Genomic DNA, 11,354 nt, shown 5'->3' with positions numbered 1-11,354 from the left:
CAGGGTTTCTCTGTGGTTTTGGAGCCTGTCCTGGAACTAGCTCTTGTAGACCAGGCTGGTCTCGAACTCATAGAGATCCGCCTGCCTCTGCCTCCAAAGTGCTGGGATTAAAGGCGTGCACCACCACCGCCCAGGCCCACATGGATTTTTGAGATAGGGTTTCTCCTTGGCATAGAGCGCCCCAGTTCAGCAGAGCTGTCCTGAGTCACTGAGCCCCAGGGATTCTCCTGTCTCGCCTCCCCAGTGCTGAATTACCAGCTTTTTTGACCTGGGTTCTGGGGATCAGATTCACATCATCTCTGAAGCAGCTCTTCACACCACAGCACCTGTTTATTCTGAAGAGCAGTCTGTGACAGAAAGGACTGGTAGGCCAGTGGCACCACGGCACCCATAGCTTGGCACGGGACTTCAGAGTGCCAAGAGTCCCAGGACACCTTGTGATTCGGCTTGTCTACTTTGGCTAAATATTTGGGAACCCCAGGCCCAGTGCCAGGCATTAGTTCCAACACTGGGGACAGAGAACAAACACCACAGAGGTCCTTGCCCTCCTGAGCTTAGGATTCCCATGGGGACAACGTGGCAGAAGGAAAAAGCCCAATACACAGATACATGTTACAGCTAAACAGTATAGTGTCCTGAGCTAAAGAAAAAAGAATGGGATGGGGTGGAGACCGGGGCCAGAGGGGCCATCAGTGTCAACATCGGGGGCCAGTGCTGCCTTCCCAAGCAGGTGCAACTTAAATGAATTTAAGTGGGCTCTCGTTGAGACATGTCACAGGCCTAAGACCACAGACCTGGCCCATGCAGAGGCCAGGCGGGGAGGGTATCCAAGGACAGGTTACTAGCAGGTTACGGGGGAAGGCTAGGCTGTCTCTGGCCATAGTACTGGGAGCTGGAGAGAGACCAGAGACGTTGGAAAGAAGTTCAAGAATCCGGATGAAAGGTGACGATGATAGCAGCCAGCCTTGGGAAAGGGACCCCAGGGATCGTGTGGGAGGCAGAGAGAGCAAACGGTGGCTGCCCCCAAGGTCTTAGCTGACGGCCACAGTATGGAAGACCACAGGCCAAGCTAACCAGGAAGGTGAGGGGACAGGCCTGGAGATGAGGAGGAGGGGTCAGGATAAGGAAAGACACCTGGCAAGCCAGAGTCCTCCTTTGAGGACAAGAGAAAGGTGAAGACCCAAGGAGGGTGGGGTGTAAGTCTGGGGTTGAGCACGGCTAGGCACAGAGCACTGAGTTGGGCCTAGACATATTCCAACAGAGTGTGGCTGAGACAAGGTGAAGACTCACCAACCGTGAGCATTCAGGAGTAAAAAAGGCCCCATCCCAGCAAGAAACAAAAAGTCATCAAGAAGCCTTACAGCTAAAGTGGCCCAAGAGCCCTTCTAGAAGCTTCCAGGGAGGGTGGAAGGAACTTCATTAAAATGCCAGGAAGCAAGCAAGGATCAGGCCATCCTGTTCCTTCCCCTCCCCAGGCAGCTGAAGATCACAAAGCAGTAGAGGTGAGGGGGAGAGAGAAGAAAGTCCCAGGTCTGAGGAGACCATGATTCCAAGAAGGCATAGAGCACCCCTGCCATCCAAGGCTTGGAGTGGAAATCCCCCCTGAGCAGCAATGGAGCCTCCTCAGCCCCTGAGACTCACAGACAGGCTGAGACAGGCTGAGCCAGGCCTGTTTTTTATTTCTGTTTACAGCTCAGCTGGGCCTGACCCTGCCCTAGGCCAGTGATGGCCAAGGCCACCTGTGAGGGAGGAAGAAGGAGAGGAAAGAGTTAAAAGGGCCACCTGTTCTGTTCTTGTTTTCTGTTTTCCATTTTTATTGACTTTTCTTTCTCTCTTTTCTTCTTTTTTCTTTTTTTTAAAGGCCTGTTACACTGTAGCCCAGGCTGGCCTGGAATTACCAATCCTCCTGCTTCAGCCTCCTCTCCTGCTTCAATTTTTGACAAAGTCCCTGGCTGAATCCTTCTCAAACTACATCTGGTAACACTGAATCTAGAGCGAAGAGCGAAAGGTCAGGGGCTTTTCAACTGAACTCCCGGGTCCTAAAGTAAGCAGTGTCAAACACCCAGAAGCAACCTGGGGAGGGGCTCATGGTGGCCTAGAGCCTCTCTTTTTTCTGGCCAGGGATGTGTGAACAATCCTCTGTACTCTAGAAGCCACAGAGAGCCAGAGCTGGCAGCCTGGGCCAAACCTCTTAGGAACCAACAAGCACCCAGGATAGGCTCTACAGAGAACCAAGTGGCCTCCCCAGAACCAGCTCCAGAGTCAGCTGCCGGGATCAAAGGCCAGTGCACAGGATTCCAAGTAGTTGAACTCCTGGAGTTGGCTTGAATCAGGGTGAGTCACTGTGGGAGGACAGTAAGGAGTCCATCCTTCCAGGAAGGGTCCCTGAGTCCTTCCAGGAATGAAAAAGGAGAGCCTGGTTTCAATGCCAGGTAGCAGCACTTAACTACCGCACACGGTGACCACATAGTGACAATGACCCTTTTCTTTCCTCGGCAGTGATGAGGTTGGGGCCCAGTGGCTTGCACCTGCTTGGCCACCATTCTACCATGCATGGATGGATGTCCCCTGCCCCTCAGCACATGGGATCACGCATCGGCACATGTATGTGTGTGTGTTTACGTGTGCCAGACAATGACCTGCATCCACATGTGGATGGGTTGTAGCTCATGGGGTACAGAGAAACACGAATATCCACATATGCCAACACCGGACCATATACCCAGCTGTATGGGTTAGCACACCTGGGGATGCCAGTGTGTGGACATTCGCCAGCAGGTGCTTACAGCAACAGACACACACACTAGAGACATGAGTACTAGTGGACCTACAAGGAGCCAGGAAGGAACAGAAATAAATGCCTGAAACTAAAAATAAGCTGCCTATAGCCAAAGCCACACCCCTGCAGGGAACTAAAATAGCTAGCTACTCACATGCCAGGGGGACCGGAAGCCAGGCAGCCGAAAAGAGGAAGAAAACAGAAGAAATCCCAGTACACCTAAGCGTCCCTACCCAGGGCCTGAAGAGCAGGGAATCTGCAGGGATACCCATCCTGACACTAAGGGCCCCAGACCCCACTGTGGGAGTGGCCCACAGTGGCCCAGGCAGACCTTAGCCCCAAGGTCATAGGGTGCCACAAGCTGGGGAAAGGCAGACCTTCCCACTTGAGTCCTCCTGAAGGATTATGAACCTGCAGCCTTCTCAGGTAGCCATGGGACAAAGGCCTGGAATACAGCCACTGGCCATGCAGATAAATGGGAGATTAATCCAGGAAGGCGGCTTTGGGCCTCTCCAGTCTAGGCTGGCTGTTCAAAACTCTTCTATCAGCAAAGGCTATGCCACCAGAAGTTACAATCTATCAGCAGAGGCTACACCATCACAGGCTTTGAGCTCACTAAAAATCTTGGTTCTGTTACCTAAATCGTTGTGACCTAGAACAAGTTACTTTGTATCTATGTGCCCCTGCATCTGTCTCATCGGATGAAGCAGAAGGCCATTTAGACACTAATAAACAACTTTGAGAAACAACAGACACTCCAGGTAACAAAGTGTCCACAATTATCTGCCATCAGCACCACCTTCCAAGTGCCAGGCCAAGGAGCTCTGCCAAGGGTCACAAAACAATTCAGGGACGGTGTAGATATCCCAGGCTAGCCCAACTCCTGAGAGTTCCCTGGGGCTCCGTAGGGATTAGTGAGAGAAGGGGACAAAGTCAAGGTGAGGAGGAGTAGACAGCTATCTGCCTGCATCCCAGTGCTCCCAGCCCCTCCTCTGGCCAACTTCATGTTCAGGAAAAAGAAAGAACCGCACGGAAGGCTGGAGGGATGGCTCAGATGTTTTGTTTTTTGTTTGTTTGGTTGGTTTTCGGTTTTTTGAGACAGGGTTTCTCTGTAGATTTGGAGACTGTCCTGGAACTAGCTCTTGTAGATCAGGATGGCCCCAAACTCACAGAGATCCACCTGCCTCTGCCTCCCAAGTGCTGGGATTAAAGGCGTGCACCACCATCACTGCCCGGCTCGAGATGGCTCAGATGTTAAGGGCACCACCTGCTCTTGTAGAAGACCTGGGTTCGATTTTCAGAACCCACATGTCAGGTCACAACCATCCGTTACCCAATTCAGGCTGCAGGACATGCCAGGGCCTTTGAAATGGGACTAAGTATAGTGGACTCAAACCAGGAGGATGGCCATGGGCTGGGAGTGGCTGAGTTGAGGGAGGTAAAGGGAGACATATTGAGTGGTGATCTTCAAGCTGCTGAGAGGAATTTGGGGTTCACTTGGAGAAAGATGGGGAATGTCAAAGGGTCTGAGCTTAGTTCTGTGTAGTAGTCTCAACCTAGCTTTTCACAGGCAGCCAGAGGGACAACGTCCATCCTCCTCAGACCCTTTAGACCCCTGTACCTCTATGGCCCCCAGGCATGTACCGTTAAGATGTTGGTGAGAGCTGGCGGTGGTGGCACACACGCTTAATCCCAGCACTCGGGAGGCAGAGGCAGGTGGACCTCTGTGAGTTGGAGGCCAGCCTGGTCTACAAGAGCTAGTTCCAGGACAGGCTCCAAAGCTACAGAGAAACCCTGTCTCGAAAAACAAAACAAAAAAACAAACAAACAAACAAACAAACAAAAGATATTGGTGAACCAGCTATGAGGCAGCAGGAAGCAGCAGACAGAAGCAAGCAGGGATGGACAGCCGGGGGCTTCTGTCTGCACCTAAGGGACAAATGAGATGAAGGAAGGAGGCACCAGCAGATGAATAGATCAAGCACTCAGGAGTGAGCTTGGAGTGAGCTCAACAGGAAAACCCCCTGAAGGACAGGACTGCGGAGGTGTTGCAATCATGGACATGGGAAAGATTACGTGACCCTGGGATGAAGGTGGTGGCCCCGAGGATGGGCAGCTGCATGCCAGCCTGGGTTCAAGGTGAAACGCCCTGGGTCTGGACACTATCACACACACTCCAGGAAAGTCAAAGGGCAATTGCCACCTTCAGCTGGTTCCTTAATGGCAAGGACGTGCATTACCATGCCACCTGTGCGGCCCAGTTCTGTGTCAACTTGACACAGGCTATTGTCATCTGAGAGGAGGAAACCTCAATTCAGAAGAATGCCTCTGTAAACTTGGGCTGGATATAAGCCTATAGAGCATTCTCTTAATTAGTGATTGATGTGGGAAAGCCCAGCCCATTGTGGGTGGGGCCACCCCAGGGCAGGTGGTCCTGGGTTCTCTAAGAAAGCAGGCTGAGCAAGCCATGGAAAGAAAACTAGAAAGCAACACTCCTCCATGGCCTCTGCATCAGCTCCTGCCTCCAGGTTCCTATCCTGTTTGAGTTCCTGCCCTGTCTTCCTTTAATAATTAACAGTGATGTGGAAGTGTAAGGCAAATACACTCTTTTCTCTCCAAGTTGCTTTGGTCATGGTGTCTCACCACGGCCACCCTAACCCTAACTAAGATACTGCCTTGCTTGTTATTTTTAGTTAAATCCATAACTCTTGGATCCATTCTATTTTTGTGTTTACAGAGGCCAGGTGGGTTGGTGCAGGCCTGCCTGTTACCTCAGCACTCAGGAAACTGAGGCAGGAGAATTTCAAATAAACCTTGGATAACACAGCAAGACCTTGCCTCAAAGCACTACAAACAAAATAATAGCATTGGGGCTGGTGAGATGACTCCACAGGTAAAGGTGCTTGCTGCTAAACCTGAGGACCCGAGTTCAATCCCCAGGACCCACATAGTAGGAGGAGAGAACTGACTCCTGAAGGTTGTCCTCTGGCATGAACAGGTACACTGTGGCACAGCCCCTCCACTCACACACAAATAAATGCATGTATATATTTTACGAAAAGAGTCATGGTGGGTTGGAGAGATGGCTCAATGGTTAAGAGCACTGGCTGCTCTTCCAGGGGACCTGGGTTCAATTCCTATCATCCACATGATAGATCACAACCATCTATAATAGTTCCAGAGGATCTGATTCCCTGTTCTGGTCTCCGAGGGCATCGCACACACGCAGTACACAGATGAACAACACAGGCAAACACCTATACACATAAAATAAAACAAAAATGCACAAAGAATCATGGGTTCAGCATTTTCTACTTCGTGTGTCTGATGTGAACCCTTCCATACCTTTTTCTAAATTGTTACTGCATTGACATGAATCTGTTGAAAATATAGAAAACTGTTAGTTATTTACTATTATTATTATGATGATGATGATGATGATGATGATGTTTTTGCAGCACTGGGAATTGAACCCAGAGTTCTGCACATATGAGGCAAGTGGTGTATTACTGAGCTATATACTCAACTTGCTTTTTATCTATCTATCTATCTATCTATCTATCTATCTATCTATCTATCTATCTATCTATCTATCTATCTATCTACAGGCAGGGTCTATGTATCCCTGGCTGTCCAGGAACTCAGGAATCTGCCTGCCTCTGCCTTCTGAACTGGATTAAAAGTGTATACCAATGTGCCTAGCTTATGCTTTATTTAAAGACAGGGTCTCACTGTTTGAATTTCTCGTACAGCCTAGGCTGGCTCTGAACTCCCTGTGCAGCTCAGGTCCAGCTTTAAATTTATATTCCTCCTGCTTCAGCCTCTAAGTAGCTGGGATGACAGGCAAGAGGCTGGGGCAGGGGACTTTAACAGGAACAGAGATTTTCCTCCATCATTCATGTGTTCTCTTTCTTTTTCTTTTGGTTTTTGTTTAAGACAGGGTCTCTCTGTGTAATCCCGGCAGTCCTGGAACTCACTCTGTAGACCAGGCTGACCTCAAACTCACAGAGATCTGCCCATCTCTGCCTCCCGAGTGATGAGATTAAAGGCGTGCATCACCACCACCCGGCCCATGTGTTTTTGTAACCTGGCCCTTCTTACTTCTTTTTTGCCTCTGCCCAACAGCGCACTGTACAGAGTGGGCTCTTGCCTATGTCCTGCTCCCAGTGGAGGGTAAAACAAGCATGGACACTTGAGGTCCCTCCCAGCCCACCACAGGGCATGCTTGGTAACTAGCTCCCTGACCTTTGCTATGGCCCAATCCCTTATCTGTAGAAAGGAAGAATTCCGCAGCCTGGGCCTGTTTCACAACACTGTGGCTGGGTTCAAACCAGAAAGAAAGAATCAAGCAGGCTCACAGGACATTTCCAAATGCGCTTGTAATCCCCCTTGTAATTTGTTAATCCCTCGGAGGAGCAAACCAGATTGGCCCCAGTCTCGTTGAGAAAACCCAGCTCCCAAGTGATGGATGGGCCCCAGCTAGCACATGGCACAGTGGGCCTGCACCCCTAAGCTCTGGAAACCAGTCACCTACGTGGACATCACATTCCTGCCCAACCTCGTGGAGCTGAAGATATGAATCAAAGCCACCGAAGAGCCAAAGAGGGTGAAGAAAGAGAAAATAAGGGGAAGTGAGTGGTCCCCCAGTTTGTCAGGGTGAGGAAGGGTGAAATGACATTGAAATGGATCCACAGGCTAAGAATCACACTGTGGAAGGGTCTGTGGGCTAACACAGGAGGGTATGTGTTCTCTATAGCCTGGGACAAAGTAAGTAGCCAGTAAACAGAGGAACAGGTAAACAAAGGACTACCACACAGTGGGGGGGGGATAGACTGGCATGTTCTGCCTGTCATGCAGAAACCTTTGAACAGGACTGTAAAGATAGCTCAGTGGGTCAAGAGCTTCCTAGAGGACCTCAGTTCTGATTCCCAGAATCCAAACAAAAGCTGAACACCTAGCCAGGTGTGGCCAAGTGTGGCGCACGCCTTCAGTCCCAGCACTCGGGAGGCAGAGGTAGGTGGATCCCTGAATTTGAAGCCAGCCTGGCCTGCAGAGCAAATTCCAGGACAGCCAGGGCTACACAGAGAAACTCTGTTCTCAAACAAACAAAAGTAACAAAGCTGAGCACAGCAGTATGTTGGGAAGCCCAGCACTGGGGCAGGTGGAGCAGGCAGATCCCAGGGACTCACAGCCAGTGTCTAGTAGAGAAGGTACACCCCACATCCAATGAGAGAGCCTGTCTCAAAAAACAAGGGGGAGACCAATTGAGGAAGACACCCAACATCGACCTCTAGCCTCTACTTGTGTGGTAAGCCCAGCCCCCCACCACACACACACACACACACACACACACACACACACACACACTTCTAGCACTAACATGGAACAGAAAAACCATACTACTTAAGCCAGGCACAAGTGGTGCACATTTTTAACCCCAGCATTCAAATGTAGTCATATGTGGATCTCAGTGAGTTTGAGGCCAACCTGAGCTACATAACTGAGACCATGTTATTTTTTATTTATTCAAAAATAAATAAATAAAATAAAATAAAAATAAAAGGAAGAAAGGCATATGCTATCTAGTTCAGGTTTTGTAAAGATGGCCATCAGAATTGGCCAGGTAGGTCCATGGGCAAAGTGCTTGCTGGGCAAACAGGACATGAGTTTAAAGCCGCAGCACCACATTAAATGTTGGGTATACTTGAGAGTACCTGGAACCCCTGGGCTATGGGAAGGCAGAGACGGGAGGACGGCTGGGGTTCGCTGGCCGTCTACTGGCTCACACACACACACACACACACACACACACACACACGGGCACACACACAAACGATTGTATATACATATATTGAAAAGTCTAAAAAGATACTATGCCTATGATAATAACATCAGAAGAAATTTCTCTGTGTGTATGTGTGTGTTGTAAGCCAGGGCCTGTTACCTGATGGGTAACGGCTCTGCCACTGAGCTATACCCCATCCTGATTTTTTTCCTTATAATTTATTTTTAATTTTATGACATTGGTGTTGCCTACATGTATGTCTATGTGAGGGTGTCGGATCCCCTGGAACTGGAGTTACAGATAGTTGTGAGTTCCCATGTGGGTGCTCGGAACTGAACCCAGGTCCTCTGGAAGAGCACCACAAGCGATGAGTGGGTGCTGGCAGGTGATTCTATCTACGATGGTTGGAACATTAGGAGTTTCTTTTGGGTGGTCTGTTTTTGGGTGGTGCCTGAGTGGTCTCAGTTTGTGGTCTTTCTTGGAACCAGGTATTGCCTTAAGGTAAACTACTGAGACTCAGGCCTCTTTTGAGCTTGTCATGCTGGGTCCTATGTGAGCCATCTCTCCAGCCCTGTTTTGCTTTTTGTTTTCTTAAACAACCAAGTATTCCTTCCTTTTATACATCAACTTCTTTTTTTTTTTAAAAAAAAAAAGGCATAAAACATGAAAATTCAAAAAACAAGGCTTCCATTCAAGTCGCAAAGAACGAAAGTGGCCAAAGTCAACTCCGGGGTCCCTCCCTGCTCCCCTCCGCCCCCACCCTCCTGCCAGCCACTGAAGTGAGCTTTCTTCTCCCACAGGAGGTCGGCTACACTCCAGCCAGGGCGTCTAAGAAGCCGCTGTCTGGGGCTAGGCGTGTCTTCCTGTCTTCCTTCCTTCACGCCACTCAGCCCCCAACCAATCGCCTTTGGGATTTTCACACGTAGGGTGCTGGAAGCCGCTCACTCAAACTTAAAGCCCCAAGCTTCTAGCTGTAGGACAACTCCGCCAAACATGGTTTTCCATCTCAAAGCCCTGGGCAGATCCCCCCCACCCCCCAACTGACCTGACAGGCATGTGCAGTCCCAGTGCTAACACGTTAACACCCCCCACTCCCACCCCGCAGACTCTGTGCCAACCCAGTAAAGAAAACACTCCTGAAGGGAGCCTGGGAACCCAATAAAGAAAACACTCCTGAAGGGAGATTTTCCCCCTCACCCCCAAATAGGAGGAGCAGGAGCAAGCTGGGTGAGGAGCAGGAAGCAGCCCACGTGCTAGGTACACACAGGGCCCGGTCTTGGCGTTGCCGAAACCACAGGCTGCTACTGAGGCAAGGCTGTCACCGCTACTTTGCTAGTTCTGATGCTCCAACGAAAAAGGGATTCCCTCTACCCCAGTATACGGCAACCCCTGGGACCCTGGGACTTCTTTGCCACCAGCTCGGAGAATCTTCAGGTATAAGGGTTGAAAATCCAAAGAACGAGAAACGACAGTGTGGCCAAGAGGACTCAGAACTGCCCACCAGAACTCCAGGAAAGCCACCTGTGGCTCTATCTGGAAGGCCAGCCAAGTCCTGGGAGGTGGTAGCCAGGCCTACGAAGGAGCAGCCTTCATTCATTCCCTCCTTCATTCACCTACGACGGGGCACAGTCCACGAAGCCATTCTTAAATTCCCAGTAAAGAAACCCGCTAAGAAGATGTCAATCAACTCAGGGAACAAGAGCCCCATCTATATCCCAGGTCCAGTTCTAACTGGATGTTCCCTAAAGGCCAGCCTCGGTTTCCCCTTCCGGGGCAAAAACACCCTTAGCTGGAGTGTAATAAGACGATAATTTAAAAAAAAAAAAAAAAAGACGATAATCTCCAGGACTTAATGAGCTCCGGACTCATTCGGAGGACAAGGCTCCCAGGGCAGAGTCTGTGACTTGCCGGCACCGCCCGCCTAATATATAGGTCCCCGGTTGAAAGGGCAACGAAACCTAAGGCTCATTGAGATCAAGAGGGAGGCCGGGCTGCCTACCCTCATAGACCTGGGTACTGTCTGTCTCTGCCAGAGCGTGGGGGAAGAAAGCTGCTTAACTCTTCAGACTGGCAGGCAGCGTGGGGGCGAGCCAGGGCATCGCTGGGGCATCTAGGCGGGAGGAGACAGGCAGAGCGCCCACTGAGACCTGGGCGTCCGAGGGAGCCTTCCTTACAGAGATAATACAAGGGACACCAGCTGCCCACTGCCCTGACGGAGGTCACTAGGTACAGTCACCAGCCGAGATGTATAGAAGGTCTGGTGGTCAGGGTAGCAGCAATCGAAACTCAGGAACAATCAGGCCACACTTCTGCTCCAGTAAGAAGGGTCAGGCCCCTGGGACGCTGGTGACTCAGACCGCCAAGCCTGGGGGTGAATCTGGGCCTCCCTGGTGGTGGGAAGGTGGGAAGCGCCACTGTCCCACCCTGCGTCCCGCTTCCCCGAAGGACGCATCACTCACCTTCAACACTTGCTGCTTCATGAACGAGGGCACCAAGAGGATCATGACAACGCCAAGCGCAGCGCACAGCACCCCCAAGACGCCCAGCCCCACAGCCACCCAGCGCGCCCTGGCGCTGCCGCCCATGTCCGCGTGCGCGGCCCGGGCTCGCGGGGCTCAGGGCCTGAAGGAGACAGAGACAGAGATGATTGAAGCCGAGGCTCACGCTTCAGCAAGGTGAGTCCGAGTCCGTGGCCAGAGCAGCAGTAGCCCTGCAGGTGGCCAGAGGCTTTATGCGCCATGGCCCGGGCAGCCCGCCCCCTCGCGCCGCGCGGGATTCCGGAGGGGGACG

The 11,354-nt window shown here is 51.1% G+C and overlaps 1 protein-coding gene across 3 annotated transcripts in view; it reads right to left on the bottom strand.

Moving 5' to 3' along the window:
- Scarb1 (scavenger receptor class B member 1) overlaps nucleotides 1–11,149 on the bottom strand; it is a 66,951-nt gene extending 55,802 nt beyond the window's left edge. For all 3 annotated transcript variants that reach the window (XM_005344362.2, XM_005344361.2, XM_013350010.2), the window contains exon 1: nucleotides 11,024–11,149. In XM_005344362.2, coding sequence (XP_005344419.1) covers nucleotides 11,024–11,149 — 126 coding nt within the window. The remainder of the gene's footprint in view (nucleotides 1–11,023) is intronic.
- Between the last annotated feature and the right edge of the window lie 205 nt (nucleotides 11,150–11,354).

Source organism: Microtus ochrogaster, chromosome 2 (assembly GCF_000317375.1).
Source record: "Microtus ochrogaster isolate Prairie Vole_2 chromosome 2, MicOch1.0, whole genome shotgun sequence".
NCBI lineage: Eukaryota > Metazoa > Chordata > Mammalia > Rodentia > Cricetidae > Microtus > Microtus ochrogaster.
Note: the sequence above shows the minus strand (reverse complement) of the source record. Positions and strands in the feature narration are given on the sequence as shown.